General features: G+C 35.7%; 1 protein-coding gene across 1 annotated transcript in view; it reads left to right on the top strand.

Moving 5' to 3' along the window:
• Positions 1–2,125: 2,125 nt before the first annotated feature.
• Positions 2,126–18,882, top strand: part of inpp5l (inositol polyphosphate-5-phosphatase L) — a 31,083-nt gene continuing 14,326 nt past the window's right edge. The window contains exons 1-4 of the mRNA XM_081349568.1: positions 2,126–2,565; positions 15,847–15,888; positions 16,706–16,806; positions 17,115–17,202. Of these exons, the coding sequence (XP_081205694.1) occupies positions 2,506–2,565; positions 15,847–15,888; positions 16,706–16,806; positions 17,115–17,202 (291 nt within the window). The 5' untranslated portion in view covers positions 2,126–2,505. The remainder of the gene's footprint in view (positions 2,566–15,846; positions 15,889–16,705; positions 16,807–17,114; positions 17,203–18,882) is intronic.

Here is an 18,882-nt window from a genome sequence, read left to right as displayed (position 1 = left end):
AGCAGGCTGTAAAAACAAACGGAGAACTTGACATTGGTTTTAGGCTCTATATTGACGTATTTCTGGAGAACTGTGTCAAACACTGAACCAGAGGGACAAGTTGTTCTGCCAGAGTCCTTTCACTTAACATGAATTATAAACATCCATTCAGCCTGCTGTTGCTGGGCTGGAGTCTGACCTGAGAAACAGAGAATTTCCTTCATGGTGACATTTCACTTGAAGAGTGCCAACTCTTAGGTAACACCCTGTAGACCAAGAGGGGATACAATGACTTCACCCAGCCAAAGAGCTGATGGATAGATCACAACACACACACAAAAAAAAACTGCAGTAAACCGCATGCTTATTGTTTTCACATGTTCGGCACAGAGGATTAGATTTAGATGTTAACAGAGCTTTAAAATAGCCAATAGTTTTCATCTGGTGAATGTCACTTTTGCATAACCATGTGATAAGTTCCAGATCTCCAAATCAGTTTTGATGGAACATTCAAAATGACAAACTGACTCCAATTAAGTGTCTGCCAGGGCACATCGAGCAAGTGACCATGTGCGTCAGTTTCTGCACAATTACTTTACCTTTACCATCAAACTAACTAGATTATGAACTGATGTCTTTATCTAATTTGTTGTTCTGCAACAGCACAGATGCAGAACAGAAACTACTGACATCCGTTTTTGTTGCTGGTGGGACTTTTTACATAATATATATGCCATGATGCAATAAATATTGCATGAGATGCTATAAATACCATGAATATTGCATATGGCATCGTTATTAAACAATAACACGTATTGTAGTTTAAGCTGAGACGCAGAAATTAGCTTTCAATTGCTTTCTGTTGTTTGCACTCCACATAAGTTTTTGTAAAACCTGATTATCGTGTTCTCCAGCCTGATGCGAGAACGATCCGAATAGCATCTTTTGCTTCAATGGAAGGAAATCTGACCTTTTGAACAAAAGAGTTCACATGATTCATGTTACAAAATTACTTATTGGATTAGTGACCTAAAATCTCCAAACTCCAAAAACAGATTTAAATGTGGTTGCAGACATTTTACTTTAATGCTCTTACTCTCCCTCTCTCTCGAAATATATATATGTATATGTATGTATTTATCAGGGGTGTTTCGAGGAGGCAAGGAAGGCAGTGCCTCTTCAAAAAAATTGTGGTTAAATATGATTGGTTTGTGCGATAAATCCCACCCCTTGTTTTCATGTGCTTTCGTTTCGTGAATGAACAAAATGATGCCATTTAATGGGAAGACTAATTAAAAACGAAGTAAACAACTCAGCCATTTAAATATCATCGCTTTTTCACGTCATAATCTAATTTGAAATGGACTAAAAACATGATGACTGTATGGATTTTTTAGTGAGCAATGGTGAGATTAAAGGTACATCTTCGTCTGTGATCAGTGTTTCCGAGCTTGATAACTGATGAAAATAAGTCGACTATTAAAAAGAACAGCTGAACATCAGTTCACAAATAAAATATATTGTTTAAATTTGTTCCTTTAGTTATTCTTTTGGAATAAATGTAAAAACGGTTAAAAAACTTGATGGGATTTATACTTGGTTTTAATGAATTAATTAGTTCATATAAAAATACAAAATATAATTTTGGTTTCTCTTTTTTATGAACCTGTGACATGAAATTAAATATATATATATATTATAGGGTTATTATACATTATGGGGACAGAATGTATGTTATACTTTATGGGGACAAAATGTCCACACAAAGATGGCAATATCTGAAATCCTTGTCCTTGTGGGGGAACAAGGAAAACAGCTTATAAAAGGTTTATTTTTATTTATTAAAAAACGTTTTGAAAATGTAAAAATGCAGAAAGTTTTCTGTGATGGGTAGGTTTACAGTATAAAAATCATTGTCTGTGGAAAGTCCCCATAAAACATGAAAACATAACGTGTGTGTGTGTATTTGTGTATAATACAAATTATATGCAACACTTTTGTGTGTGTACGTGACCTGACATGAATTCAGTAAGTACAGAAGGCCTAGATACCTCGCTTCAGTCAGGTCTGAATGACACACGGAAACTTTGACGCTTCTCATTTGTACAGTAGCTCACAGTACTACATGTGTAGGGCGGAGCTTCGCATGCAACATAACATTGACAGCGCAACTAGTTTGGTTAAGTCTGAAACGGCAGGAACTCCGAGGCTACAGATGCTTCGACGCTTGGTTAATTCAGCTTAAAATAAGAACCTAGTCCGATTACCATGAAGACAGGAGGAGAAATCCCTCCGTGTCAACCGCTGAGCAACTGAAGAAGAGAAACGCCGTGAATGTGAATGTTTCCTCATGACAGCAGGAGTAACGTTAGAGATGCGAGCGTTGCTCTCGTGGGCTCTGTCTTCAGGGCGAGATAGCTAGACTTTTATAATCTTATCTTTAAGCCGTTTGTTATTCCTCGAATAAAGACCTGCGAGTAGGATTTCCGTCGTAAGATTAGACTTGTCTCCAGCTTGCTTCTTATCATGGAGATGTACACGGACGTCTTACTAGTCACTGCAAACGTTGGATCACTGTTTGACAATGTAAGTCGCCTCTTGTTTACATTCCTTATTATTTTCCAGGTGGAATATTGCTCAACATCATAAATGAGTTACGCAACAAATTGTTTTTACTTTTGTTATTTAAACGGGTCCCTTTGCAACTGCACGCATTTGACTAACGTTAGTAACCTGCTGTTCAACGCTATCTGCGTTTGCTTAGGTAATCTTAAAAACAGTCGTTATATAAATATCGGTAGGCCAAATCACCCTCCTAGATAGCTTCGTTTTAAACGGCTCTGAAATGCGCTATATTTAAGTCTGTATAATTTTATAACTCAACCGTTGTAATATTAAGGGGCCGTTCACAAGGGACGCCGCCATGCGTCATTCTGCGCTGTTTATTTTTATTTTTTCATGTAAACACTTTGTAAACACTGCATCTTTGACCGTTTCATTTTCAGCTTTGTGCGTCTCGTTTTAAGTCGCCGTATCTAGTTAAAAGAAGTTGAACTTTTAAATCGCTTCTCGAGACGCCAGCGTTTTGTAGCGCTGCGTCTCGCTGTTTTTGAACGCAAGAACGCGTCCTGCGCGAGTGGCTCCGACGCCTCTCTCTCGTCAGTGACAGAGCTGGACGTTCTCATGCGGCTCCTCCATATCGCAGGGTCTGCTGTGAACCCACTTCAGGTTTCCTTCGCTCCACTGGGCCTTTAGCGCACGAGTCCCCAGTCTAGAGTGATATCCTCTCCCATTCACTGTGTGCTGTCTGACAGCACCTCCCCACAGGTCTAACGACCTATCACACACCGCGCGACCGGCCCTTGTGTGTATTCAAATAAAACAGGAAACTGACAGCGAGTTGTGAGAATTCAAAGCGCTACCGCGAAACTGGGGGGTTGAGCAGTTGCAACATTAGACTACTACTACAAACTCTGGCCTGCAGTTATGAACTAGAATAAGACGGGATAATGTCAGTCTATACTGAAGAAAAAAATAATATATAGAGAGAGAAGAGAAGAGATTTCTTTGGAAGTTACTTTGAATAAAGTCCCACTGCAGTCAATAATGTTATGTTGCATTACTGCGTGTGCGTGTGAATACAAATGCAGTAGTTTATTGCAAAAAAAAAAAAAATTGACATTTTTTTTTAAATGGCAGACCCTTCCATTTTTATTACTAGTTTTACTAGTACTTGTTTTCAGTTTCACTAGTACTTGTTTACTAGTCCTTATTCAAGTGATTTGTATGTGATGATTTAAAGTCACCATGGAATCAAAATTTGCAAATCTTTTGTGTGTGTGTGTGTGTGTGTGTGTGTGTAGAATGTTGCAGTATTTATTATAAATGATTGATCCGTGGTGCACATCATATTTTTTTTTAAGTAATGTGTTCTTGTAATATTTAAAGACCCACCGTGGTGAAAATCACGTTTTTAATGTTGTATATGTGGTGTTTTAATATACTTTAAGACAAACCATATGCAAATTCATCTGTCAACTATCCAAAGACAGTTTCAAAAACGCAGTTTGAAATCAAGTATAGGTCTCTGCAGGAGAGTAGGAGTTACCAGATCAGTAGATGAGGCCATAAATGGAGGGGCGTTTTGATTTGTCACCTGATTTGCCCACATCACAGTGAGGGTATAGGTTTAGGGGTGGGGTTGGGTCGGATGAAGGGCATCATTTTCATTGGATGATTTATAAACACCCACCAGTTGGGAAACAACCACAAATTTAAAAACGCCCAATTTTGTTCTGCGAAATCGCCCTTGTTCTCTACGTCACAAATATGTTGTAACCAATCCCATCAAGATGTGGCCGGGCTTTAGCATATAATTTACTATGCTGTGAAGCAGGGGTTTGTCAAGAGAAGTCATGTCCTGGTACATTTTCTGTTGATATGAAACATTTTGTACGTTTGCCAATATGCCGGGTGAATTATGTATAGGATGTATATTACAATGTTATGATGAACTATATGCCTTTCTCCACTGACGTTCTAAGTTGTCAAAGCGTCTCTAAGGATACTGATTGTTAGAAGGCAGACTGAAATGGTGAACGGGAACATGGTTTGTTTAACATTAGCAAAACATTAGCTGTTTGATAACATAGTCGAGCAAAAAGCTAATCATATTAATTACCATTATGTGTCCGTCGTTGAAGAGAGCAATAACACATTACATATGTTCAAACATATATGGCTGAATAAACCAGTATTTCCACTTGTCATTGTGTAGCATTTATTACAGTAAAGTTGACTGAGTGTTGACAGGTATTCTGGGCTCGTGTGATTGAGCGGAGGCGGGGGTAATTTGCAAATTCATGGGTCTGCATGTTAAATGAAGCAAGGGTGTAGAGTTACATTGAAGGTATTTTAATGCATGAAGAAATTATTTTCACAGGAAAAAAAAAAACATTTAAGTATGTCATTGTAGTGATCAAAGATGAGTTTTGAGGGATAACATTATTGACTGCAGTGGGACTTTAATCAAAGTAACTTCCAAAGAAATCTCTTCTCTTCTCTGATGAGGTTTTTTAATGCGAGGAAGAACCGGTCTCTCATGAGATCAGAGCAGTAGTAAACCACAACGATCCAATCAATTCCCGAAAGACAAAAACAAGTCCCAACCTACAGTTTTTCTTGCTCACAATGTCACAATAGTGAAGAAAAGACTATGACAACTTCCAAATCATTCCGATTTCTCTTCTCCCCAATCACTGTCTTGCCTCTAATAACTCTAACACTTGCCTCAACTGTCCTCTCTAATAAAGTTCAAAAATGTTGCCTGATAATATTAGTATAAAAATGGATTCTAGATAGTTTTAAAGAATAAAGGTTGAAGCCTGACACAGTGTGCTCAGTCGACTTTTAGGGAAACCATGATACCTTAAAACATGAAAATGTCCATACATTATGGTACAGAATATTTTGTTGTACGCATATCTGAACAAAGAACAGAGCCTCCGCTCTGAAGAAAATATATTATATCTACATGCATTCTTTTTTTTAATCAACACTATAAAAAACAACATTTTAAACAAAATACTGAGAAAATCATGTTTTTGTCAAAGACCACGTCTGGGTCAGATTCAGAACGATGATCAAAACATATAGATTGAGTCAATGAATAGAGTGCTACACCTCATCCTGGGTCGACATTTCATTCAGCAATTTTGATTTATATGCTTTTTAATGTTTTATGGTTGTGTTAGCTTACATGTGCGTAAGCAATGCTTCTTTCGAAGATACTGTACTATTTCAGAAGATTTGTAATAGCATCCCCCCACCATATAACAGTAAAAATAATTATTGCTGTAAAATTCTGTCAAGTATGGTAAAAGAGTTAAACTGGACAGAACTTTTAGCTCAATTGCTTCATCAAGTTTTTAACGTAAGTAGTTTGTCCACTGTTTGCGCTAAAGGCGTGATTTATACCATGTCAAATCATGAGGCTTGATGAGGTGAATAATTATCTAAATAATTTGATAAAACTGGATAGTAAACTACACACTTACACTTAAGGAGGGCCCAAGCATTGCCTGAAAGCCAGGCAATGCCCACGGACCGTTGGCTAAACGTCTGATGCATATGGCACACTTATCTGGAAACACTTCAGGAGTTTCAAAGTCGTCATCTGATTGGTTGAATTCTACTGGATGTCCAGGAGACGTGTGTGTTGTGTTTATTTAACGGTCCGCCTGGAAACAAATGCCGTGACGCCAAACTCCCTCGTGGAGGAAGAACGCCGTTGTGTTTACAATTGTGTCAATGAGCGCTTACAGGATCAACTAAACACTGGATTTTCAAAAGTATGTGAAATTTGCGGCTCCATTGTTGCGGTAAATTTGCACAACGTTCTGGAATGAATAATGTATAGATGCACGCCGGTCTGTTATTGAAGGGATCACGACTTTACATTTTCACGCACCTAAACCTTTTGCGGATGAAAACGAACTGTGATTGGTTGCGTTACATGTCAATCAAACGTCCTCTTGGGCGGTCCTAGGCCAGTGAAAACTGCGATTGAGTCCAGGCCTTCTGCTGTCAGTCTGAATGTCCAACAACCCCCTATAGCAGTGTTGCTTTATTTTTGTTGTTTAGAAAATGTTAAAATCTTGTTATAGAGATCATTTTGCCTCAAACTATGTACGTTCAGCCCAGTCTTTCCGGAGTTGTGTTTTAGTTGTATTTGTTAGAGCATTGGCTTCATTGTGTGTATGGAGGACTGAGGCTACAAGTGGAAATTTGGCCCGGTACCCAGTTTCCTCCGGCCATGTTTGGCTGAGAAAAAGCACATGTCACAGCCCATTGTGACTGTAAACAGATGAATATCTTTTCCCAAAGTACTTCAACCCTTCGTCGCTTCTTTTTTGAATAGGTCAGTATAAATGTTGTAGCAGACTTCCAAAAATGGTTACATTTTTCTTATCCACAAGAAGGGTTTACCAGGCCTTTTAAGTTTTGCAAGATCCTTGAGTTTGGTGTATTTAGCTGCGATTCATCATGTCTAATGAGGTGATAACATTTAGTGAAAGGTCGAATCTCACAGAAAATGCTTAATGTCAGCATTTTCTAAAGGCTTTGAGCCTACAGTAGATACTTGGTGCTAATGGTTTCCAGGATTCACTTAGACTTACAATGCTTTTGATAAAATCAGCCCTGGTGGTTCACCTCAAAGTCTAAATAAATACGAAAATATAAAAGTAATAAGTGATTAAGATTTTCATGACAATGACCACATTTTTTTCAGCATAAATAAAATTTTGGTCAGCAAATATCACCATGATGTCTACTAAAAATTTTACTTTATACAATATGAATTAACTACATGTACTTAGGGTTAGGGTTTGGTTTAGGGTTAGTTACTTGTAATTATGCATCATTTACAGTCATTACTATAGTAAGTACATGTTGTTATGTGTAAGTACGTCACCTTAAAATTAAGTGTTACCAAATGTTGAAATATTTACAAATTTGATCTGCATTACCGTAAAATGATAATGTCACAGTGCTAAACAAACCCTTCATGTTCCTAAAAATAAACCTCATGTCGTATATTCTCATACAGAATATAAATTCTTATTTAATACATAATTTTTTTTCTAATCTATTTTTTCTGTCTATTAGTTGTTCCAACACTATATCAGATCTCATAACCAGTTATCACATTTGTCAAAAATGTATCAGATCTCATAACCAGTTATCACTTTTGTCAAAAATGTATCAGATCTCATAACCAGTTATCACTTTTGTCAAAAATGTATCAGAAAATGTATGACCGCAAGGCACATTAAGGATTCTAGCGTGTTTTCATAAACTATCTATCTTCTTGTATTTCTTGTGCTGTCATTGCAGAGCAACAGTTTGCAGAGAATTTTGCTAAACAAGTTAAAGTAAATACATTTATGGCAACTTACTTACTTGAATAACAACAATTTAGTTTTTGCATACTTGCGTGAAGTATGCTTCTGGCTGAAGACTCTTTTGTCAATGCCCTTTTGTTACGCAATGAGCGTTTCAGCAATGAGTGATCGCTTTTTGAAAACTGATGGCTTCTTTTGGAGAGTTGAACATGTACGTATATCAGATAAAATCATACAGTCATGATGGAATAACCGAACGCATAGTTGCAACTATATCTGATGAACTCTTTATCAACACTTCATCAAGAGCTGTTTAAAGCTTTCTTGTCCCTCTGCTAGTGTCCCCTATAGATACTGCAGTGTTTACCTGACATTTAAAAGTACGCTAACTCAATGAAATTAGTTCTATGCTATTTTAAGTCAACTGTAAGGAGCAGGCAACAGGAAATGATGCATTGCAAATTTGGGAAATCCTCTTGAGAGTTGAAATGAAGGAAGTTTCCATTGGCCTCCCCACCCTTTCAAATTCAGTGGAACTAAGAAAACAAAGATAGTGAACGACAGCCCATAAAAGGTCTTTATAAGATCAAAGTAACATTGTAAATTGCATCAGATGCAATTCTATTCTGAGCCCTGTCAAATTCACTACAGTCAGGGTTTGCTGTTTCCATCCATTCTTTCACGGCTGTGCAGTCAAATTCTCGTGACCTGGTTTCACTGCATGCTTGACAAGTCTGAGGAAGGGAGTGGTCTGTGTTTTCACTGTTTTTAGTGGTCATTGCGTCAAAGAGACGCAAAAGCAAATGAAACTGCAAAATGTTAAGCAGACACCTGTGTTTTAGACATAGGTCTACATAGGTCTCCTGTATCTTACTATTCTGCGTTGAGTTAACATGAATTTCACACTTGTGGTTATATAGCAGACCACGGGGGGCACATATCTGTGACACTGATAAAACTGGTCTGTTTTGTAGCAGCCAGTGTTATTAGGAAGTAGATACAGATATTTTTGAATATGTTGCGTATCATTCAGTCATCTGTGGCTGTGTTTTTTTTTAAACTACTTATTTTACTAAATCCATGAGCAGGGGTGTGAAGTAACGAATTAACGAAATTGTACTTTTTAGGTAGAAAATGGTTCAAGCCCAAAATGGCTAAACACTAAACTTTTAATTGTCTTAACCACAAATTATTGGTCAGGAAATGAGCAAAATTTTTATGCACTTCTTAAAAAGCCATTGCTGTCTCAGGAAAACATCGAAGACAAAATGAAGTTTTTGGCTGAATATGGGAAGTTTGATTCAGAGTGGTTCTAAAGAGTTGTGTGGAGTGATGAATCGCAATGAAACTCGAGTTTATGTCGGTTTACTAACCTGGAGACATTTTTCAACGACTCATGAACTGTTTGAAGCCATCAACATTGGGTGGAACAACACTGATTGTTCTTATAAATAGCTGTCTGCAAGTTTACCCACATGGCTTAAACAGAAAACAGAGGGGAAGGCACTATGTTAAGTTATTTTATCTACAGTATAGATAAATTGATAGTTACTTTATCTACAGTATTTGTGTAATTCTTGCTAATTTCCTGGTTGGTTAAAATGGTTAAGACCATTAAAAGACCACTAAATATTTTGCCATTTTTGGCCCATTTTGGCTTGACCCATTTCTTGTTTTAATTTTATTTTTATCCATCAACGTGATAATCGGTCTTGTGACTTCAATCGAGATCAGCTTCTTCCTCTAATTTGAAGGATCATGTTTCAGATTTCTGCTTAATAAACTAAGTATATGGCTATCCTTTTGGTGCGAGGTTTCGGGTATTCCATAAATGTCCCGCAAGTGCCATGTTCAAAATTTGGGAAATTCCCACACCCATTTATTAACTTCAGCATATCCACCTTTTTCCTATGCCCCCTTATACTTTGCGTGAATTATGGGAGTAACTTCTGTTAAACTGTAAACAATCAGTGAAAGTTTCGCTCTATAATACGCTTAAAAAATGTGTACATTATACAATGAAGTGACATTATTCTACTCACCCTTCAACCATCAAACATTAAAGGGGAAATTTAATTGTGTAAAAGCATTAACAAAAGTGTGATATTTCTGCAGCTTTATTACGGACGTGTTAAATATCACTTTAGTAATATTTGTCTATATTATGTAACTTATGTTGCCTTAATCAAAAATGTTCATTGAGTGATAATATTTCAAAGTGTTTTCTGTCATCTTGACATAACAAATACTGTAGTTACCTGTTTTAGAAATGTCCTGCTAATAGGGATTAGAGGTACAAATTGGAGAGAATTACATTTTAAAGCATCTGTGTGAAAACGAACTTGGAAAATGACGTGAGGATTTGGAGAGAAAACGAGAGATTCTTAGTGCATTCCTGTGAATCATTCATGGGATGTATCGTACAGTAAACCAGGAGAGCAGACCACAAATGCAACATATGTTGTCATTCTGTTACAGTGAAATACAAAGCAAAAGAGAAAATAATAATGAGGAAAAGAATGCAGAAGACTGAAAAGAGCTCTTACCACAGATATGCTTGTGATACCATATCACATTTAAATACCAAGCATTACATTCTTCTGACATTTAAAATAAAATACATTTGAACTACAGATCACTTTTCTGAAGGCCAAACAAAGGGGTTTTGCTTTCACATCAAATTCACAGTGTCTCCTTGACATGAAGACAAAACTACAATTTACTGAAGGCTCATCTTTTATTCTTTGCATATGCCTTTGGCCGGACATTATGCTAATATATCACATAATATTTAATATCTGGACTTCAATCGAGGCGTTTTAGGCAGGTCAGGATCAGTTTTCTCTGTTAGATAGAATACATACTTTTGTGGGAGACGAATATGCAGATATTATACATGCACATATTACGCACTAAAGGAAAAGTAAGACTTTGAAAAGCATCATATGACCCCTTTAAAACGAGTGCACTCTCATGATTGTTTCTTAACACTTAAGTAAACGTTTAAAAGTATACTTTGAAATGATGTCAAATTAAAAGTTTTACGTTTAAGTGTTTTAAACTTTTTCTTTAAATGTTTGAAAAAGATGCAGGCCTACACTTTCTTGTTGACTAAAATACTTTTAAAGTTTAAAGTACTTGGTTATTATTTTTACTGTAGTGTGTTATTCAATATTGCATTTATAATCATAGCAAATAGGTCAAAAAAGCAAGTTCAGCTAATTAGATTTCATATAAATTTAAACTATAATAAATCATTTTTCATTTACACAATTAACATGTAAATGAGTGTCCAAAAACATGACATTCCCAATTTTTAACCGTATGTTAAAGTGTACTTCTTTTTCACAAGGGTGTGCTTGAAATGCCTGAAGTGCTTACAAATATCACACGTTTGAAGTATGTCATTGAACCTAGTTACCTCAATATCAACCTTGATGACTGAAATATCTAAGCTTCTTCCTGAAACCATTTCATGTTTTAGAGCTATATGGCTGCTGGCTTTATCAAGTCGATCCTAATTCCTTTGCCTACTCTCAAATACAAGGTATTTCTGCTATGCATGACCTGCCGTGGCAGGTCACAGATCTTCAGATTCAAGTATACGCACATTGAATGCACTGCTTCATTCCCTAGAGACTGCCTCAAGCTGTATAGTCTTGCACTATCAGACTTTTGCATATTGCAGAAAGCTTGGCCTAAGAAGTATCTGGCCAAGAACCACCCTTTTAAATGTCTTTATGAAAACTCATTTATCTAATTTCTTCTGAAAGACAATATCTAATAATTATTTTGAAATAGACCACAGTCTGGATAAATAAAATAAGTAAAACCACAACTAATTATTATCAGTGCAGTTAAGTGTTTCTTTGTTATTTGATGTTAAAATACTTTCTCCTGTCTCAAGACTGTAAGGCCCGCTCAATCAACCCAACAACATTTTCCAGTAGAGCGGGCGAAGGTTTCTGCACGTTGTTTTTTTTTTTTTTTTTTTCACTGGCAAAGTAATTTAACTCCATTTTATTACGAGCACGAATTTACACAGCAAAATCCCCAGAGTTAAATTAACTCTGCTCAGAGAACATTTGGTCCCTCTCTACAGAGAGTTAAAATTAAAAAAATGAATCAGAGTTAAAGTTAATGAGATACTTGCGTCACTAATCACTAATTAAAGTGATTAATTAAGTGATGATTGGGCATTAATGATGAACACCTGCTGTCAACAAGTAGAATCACTGAATAAAAGAGAAACAACAAGAACAGAGAAAAAGAGAAACCCAAGAACTGCAACTGACTTCCAGCCACAGCCTTAGATGAAATCAACTGAAGACAAAGGAAGATGTTAAATCTCAAGATCTCCGCAGAGGAGGATTAAACAACTCCACAAACAGCATTACCAGCTTCACTTATTACTAACCAGACTGACTTTATTTCTGTCAGACGTCTACAGAAGTTTTTATTGAGAATTAACAGAGGTTTAGATGTTGATGATTTATTGAAAATGTTTGGTTACCGTTGTAGTGACCAGTGTTTCCTTTAGTTGGGCAGTTTGACACTTAGTTTTTTTTTGTTGAGTTTGTAACAGTTTTTACCATAACAAGTAATTTGTTGCAAAGAAAATGAAGAAGAAAAATGATCAGGTGATATAGTTTTCAACAACAAAAAATTATATCATTACTGTCCAAAAGTGGTTATTTGATGTTAATAGATTATATTCACCAACAATACTCTCTTGCCACAGATTGGACATTACATTTTTATTTTTAAAATACATAATGGGGAATTTTTTTTTTTTTAAGACACAGACGTCAAGAATCAGCATATGAATCTCAACAATGGTGACATGTTTCATGCCGCAATGCATCCTGGGAGCCATGAGTTTTATACTATTGTGTACTATTATACTATTACAAAATAAAAATTCCCCATAATGTTTTTTAAAAACCAAAATCAGAAAGTCCGATCTGTGGCAAGAGATAATTGTTAGTGAATATAATCTATTAACATCAAATAACCACTTTTGGAAAGTGATGAGATAAGTGCCTTATTCTACTTTTTGTTGTTGAAAACTGTATCACCTGCTTATCTTTGTTTCTGGCTTTCTTTGTAACAAATTACGTGTTTTGGTAAAAAACAAAAACCACAAACTCGCAAAAAAAGCCAAGAATCAAACTGCCCAACTAAAGGAAACACCGATCACCATAATGGTGATCAGTGGTCAATGGTGAACATTTTCAATAAATCGTCAACATCTAAACCTCTGTTAATTCTTAATAAGACCTTCTGAAGACGTATGACACCAATTAAGTCAATCTGGTTAGTAATAGGTGAAGCTGGTAATGCTGTTTGTGAAATTGTTTAATCCTCCTCTGCTGAAAACTTAAGAGATTTAATGTATTTTGTCTTCATTTGATTTCATCTAAGGCTGTGGCTATTTAGTCAGTTTTAGTTCTTGTGTTTCTCTTTTTTCTGTTCTTGTTGTTTCTCTTTCCTTCAGTGATTCTGCTTGTTGACAGCAGGTGTTCATCATTAATGCCCAATCATCACTTAATTAATCACTTAAGTATCTCATTAACTTTAACTCTGATTCAGAGTTAGTTTAACTCTTTGTAGAGAGGGACCAAATGTTCTCTGAGCAGAGTTAATTTTGGTTATAATCCCAATTGATTATTGGTCATTTGTATAATAGTTTAGCTACGTATTCGATTATTCTATTTAACTCTTTAACACTATTGAAATCACAATCGTTCATCCGGATTCCTATAATACTTTGAGTCTCGCACCGGCCGGGTATATGACCTCATAATCACAAACTCGTCAGTATTGGCCATTAACAGAGGTGATTTACTACTACTTTTTAGATAACTGCACCATGCTTGTTAATTACCAAAAGTATATTATGGAGTCCCCATAGGTCTGTACACACTAAATTAAGGCAAGACTATATTTAACCATTACCATAGAACCAAGCTGACCAACTTAACTTTATCTAATGGTAACGTATAATCATGCCGTGGTTTCCCACATACACTTAGTTAGAATAACACTATACAATAATCAGAGGTTGATGCTCCTCCCTATTTAGATTGATCTAACAACACTGTTGTTCTAAATGGAAAACCTCATTATTAGCCTCTACATTTTAAATATACATGACTAATGCCAATGTGTTAGTCGGAGCTCTAAAACTTCAGCTGAGCTGTATTTTAGTCCATTATTAACCTGAGTGTAGACTTGTGGTGTTATGGACTTAACATAATCTACTTGAGTCAATAATTTCAGAGTAAGTCAGAATAAATCCAAATGTAAAAATATTTTATTAGTCAGGTAAATGTATCATGTCAATTGCATAATCAATTAAAAGATAATGCTCTGGAATAATGAGTAAAAGATGCATACCTGACAAAAATAGTATACATAATGCAGAGTGTCTGAAAGACTTTTTCAGCATTTCTTTAAATACCTAAAGACAAAACATCCCCCCAATGTAGTGCATGAACTTAAAACAGGAATTTGCATTGACTAGGGTTATAGACCTTGAGGGGTTTGCACCTTGTCAGGGAACAGGAGTTAGTTTGGATGAAGGACTCTGGGAAAGGGGCACACCCACCACAGTAAGCAACGTATCTCTAAACTCTTGAAATCTTTATTACCTTTTGGTTTACTTCTGTGGAGACGAGATCATTGAACCAGTCGCACTGAGACATTTTAAATGATACCAAACGTGACTGTTAATTCACTTGCATTGACATAGAACATTATAATAATTTATATAATCTTTCTAAGTGAAGTGAGTGAAGAGAAGAATGTGTAAAGGGAAGGAAGTGGGGGAGAAGTAACAAATGTGAAGGGAGGATAGAAGGGAAAGAATATTTCTCACAACTTCACTCAAAGGGGTGTGGAGACAAATGACTGTATGTGTTTGTGTTGTCCATATCTCAGAAGATTAAAGTATCTGAGGTTCTGTTTGTCTTACAAGGCCATTCATAGGTTTATTTTTCTGAAAGGTTTAACACTTATCTAAACATTTGCTGTTTGTTTGTGCATCTCAGCCAGGTCCATATGTGTTTATAATTCAAGCTAATCTCTTGCACTTTATAATTACATGCTAAGTTATTGTTTTAAAATTGAGCGTGCGACATATTGTTTATGATATTGAAACAGTACCTTTACTTTTCATATATTTATGTCTAAAGTATCAGACTTAACCGTATTTGAAACCTGCTTCTCAAAGGTCATAACGGTTTAACATTTTTTAAACAAAATTTTCCGCCAGTACACACGCACACACTCACTTTTAAATGTCTTTTGCTTTCAGTTCTTAAATTATTCATGCAGTTTTTTTTTTTATGTTAATGTTTTTTTTTGTTCAAAATCTTTGTGTTTCCTTTCTAACACACAATAGCTTCATTCTTCGAGTTTTAGACCTGTTCTGTCAGCAGCATATGCTGCATATACGATCATCTTTGTAATATTATATTTGTTATTATATGCATTTATTCTTGTCCAGTTTGGTAAAGAGGTTAGAATAACTCGATAATCTCATGGGAGGGATGTACTGTACTTTCACCCCATGGATGGGTGACAACATTCAGACTCCTCATGATATATATCGCTTCACAGCTGCTTTATTGTTTTATTATCATTTAAAATTCAGCTGTGAAATACAAAGTAAATGTGCAAAGTGCATAACACACCTCAAGTCTATCTGTCTGTCTGTCTAGAGAACTAAAATAGCACTTGATATTACTGGACTGGTTTGATAAAGAACTTCAGTGGCACATTTACCTGTAATGACACAATCAAAGCACTCAAACTTAATATCTCTGAATTGAAATGAGATCCATTTCCCAGTAAATGTAATCCACAATGCAGTTCAAAGCTTAAAGCAGTGGTTATAACCTGACCATGTTATTAGTATTATTAAAGTGCCCTAACAGGGAAATCTGGTTCTTTTTCTCAGGTGGGTGAAATTGAGGGAGACTGGCTGCGAGAGTTCTTCACGGTGAGTTTGATGTCTTTAACGTTTCTCCCATTCAAACGCTCACATCTGATGTTGCTCTATGTAGCATAGTAGAAAAACTAAAAGCTTCTACTTTTTTTTTATATACTCTTTACTGTTCTAATATTCACACGTACATTTCTTTGTCTAAGCTCTCTCCATCTGTTCAAACCTGCTGTAAACACACACCTTTGCAGAGTGAACTTTACTCGGCCACTGTAAACCTAAAGGTGTTTTTCTCATTTATACAACCTGCCTTTGGAACACCATTAAATCATGTTATATTATCTGCTGTTGTCACGTTGTGAGCAAAACGAAGCTGAATCACAGATTTAATGATTTTCCTGCTGGGAAATCTCTGCATCTAATGCATACAAAATCTGTTACCTTGTATTTGAATAGTCTGTGGTTGTCTTTTTGCCTGGTAACATTATTTGTGCAACTTTATCAAAGATAGCAATAAAGGTTTTTTGGAAGTTGTATTTTTCTATAAAAATGTAAAAAAAAAAAAAAAAATCCATGTTGAAATGTGCCACACAAACTATTAAGATCAGACTGACATGAACACAGCAATTTTGACTTTCCCCAAATCTTACTCTACTAATGGTTAGTTTTTCTGGGGTTAGGAATTATATTATCCCTTCTACATCTATGTGACTGGAGAAGTTACAGTACAGTACTAGCTACAGTATGTTTGTTTATAAAAAATAAAAATATATTATTCTCATGATTTGATCCCTTTAATGAATTCTGTGACTCAACAGCTGATAAACACAATAGTGAATTAATTGTATGTCTAATGTAAATCTTATCATTTTAGACGGTCCACATTTACAAGCCACGCTTCATCGCCCTGCACTTTCAGGAAGTTGGTGGAAAGGACTATATGTTAAACATGGGCCACGCAGAGAACTTTTTCTGGTGAGGATATGACAGATTGTGTGATATAAATGAGTCACCTTATTAAAAAGTACTGTGGCAGTATCGTCAGAATCAGATAGTACCAGACCACTGATTACCGTGTTTATATACCATGGTATTTACATGGTATTCTGATGTATGGTTGCATGTCCAGAAATATTCAAATAATGTGATAATACGTTATTATTTTTCAGTCATTTTTGAATGATGTGATAGCAGTGTATTAAACAGATTACAAAGGATTTATTGTTTCTATTTTGATATATAGAATTATATAATTTTCATCCTTTCCTTTCTTCTGATTATAGGACCATAGAGTCCAGCTCTGAGATGGCAGACTTTGACAGAGTCTGTGTCTATGTAGACAGTTATTTCAAGGCTGTGGACAGTTTCACGGTAAGTGTTACAGTTGTTGCAATATCTGATATCTTCACTATCATAGTTTCCATAGTGATTCAGTTCAAGGGAAACTTACTTAATGTGTTGTCTTTTGCAACATCAGTGCTGTGGTTGGTTTGTATGTCCACTAGATAGAGCCCTACAACCATTTTTAGATTGTTCTTCCAATACTCACCTTACTGTGATTCTAGTGCTATTCTTACCTACACTTACAGCAGTGCTTCAAAGTCAAAGTGATAGTCCACTTAAAATATAAATTCTGTCATCATTTATTAATGCCATTATAAACCAATTCATATATATATATATATATATATATATATATATATATATATATATATATATATATATATATATATATATATATACATACACACAAGTAAATAGTGGATGTGTATCCTGGCCACTATTCACTCTAATGAAAGTGTATGAGGACAGGGGGCTTTTTTTAAGGTGCAAAATTAAATTAAATAAAACAACATTAATAGTAATCTATCCACCTTATGTTTAATGTAACAGCAGCTTTGGCCTTTGTAAGTTGATTGTGCGAAGCTTGCATTGTCATTCGCTTCCATTATGCTGCTGGATATTGCAAGATTGTATTTGTTATCATATAATTTTTATGTATTATGGCAAACATAAAAACGCATAGTGCAAGTAGTTTTCCTGTTTACTGCACTGTTTTTCTTCTAGATATTTATCTGTAGTGGCTAATGAATTGGGAGTCTTGCACATTCACAGAAAATATCTTACTTACATGTTGCAAAATAATTAATATATAGTATTCTGAAGCCATCCAATTGTTTTTTATGAAAAACAGACTGATATTTTATTTTGTTTTTAACTGATAATTGTTCAGTTTGCTGTTAGCGACTGCGACCAGATCATTGAGTCAGTGAATTGAACTCAAAAACAAGATCAGTCCGATTTCTGGAAAAAATCTGATTAATAATTTCAACACCCTTGAATTTATTGTAACTGTTCAAAGTGCAACAACAGATTTTAAAATTTTAAGTTATTCAAAATGGGAGACCATATTAAAATATAAAATTACAAAGACCACTTAAGTAAATTATTGGCCAGCTACTATCTAAAAACAGTGATGGACCAAATATAGAGCCCAGGGGCACCCCTTTCATTACTCAAAGTAACTTAGTAAAATCTGTGAATAGAGATAAGTTGCTGGTGTTTGGCAGGGTATTAACCTTCAGCCCACCCAGGTGAGAGGTGCTGTCTGTGTGTTTGTACACAATGTGTATGGTCTGTACCTTGATGGACTGGGTTAATGTGCGGGAGTGGCCAGGCAGCAGACCGAGTCAATACGTTTAACTCCAGATTAAAACTATTGATTAGGCCCCTCTCATCTGAACATGATAAATAAACTGAATGTCTACGTGTGTGAGTGAGTCAGTGAGTCATTGAGTGAGTGAGTGTGTATTTGTTTTGTTGATGCAGGAGGGTTAGGGAGGGAGAGTTTTTCTGTACGTGGGCCCTTTACCACACCTGCCTCAGTTTTTTGTTCCCAAATTATAAATTTATGTCAAATATAGAAATGTCATAGATGCACACAAATCATCTCTGTCAAAAAATTGGCTCATCACATCATGAGCCTGTTTCAACAGGACCCACAGCCCCACACACACATTCACACTTAAAGAGAGAGCAGCACACTTGCAG

Source organism: Scardinius erythrophthalmus (assembly GCF_964197995.2).
Source record: "Scardinius erythrophthalmus genome assembly, chromosome: 20".
Classification (NCBI taxonomy): Eukaryota; Metazoa; Chordata; class Actinopteri; order Cypriniformes; family Leuciscidae; genus Scardinius; species Scardinius erythrophthalmus.
Note: the sequence above shows the minus strand (reverse complement) of the source record. Positions and strands in the feature narration are given on the sequence as shown.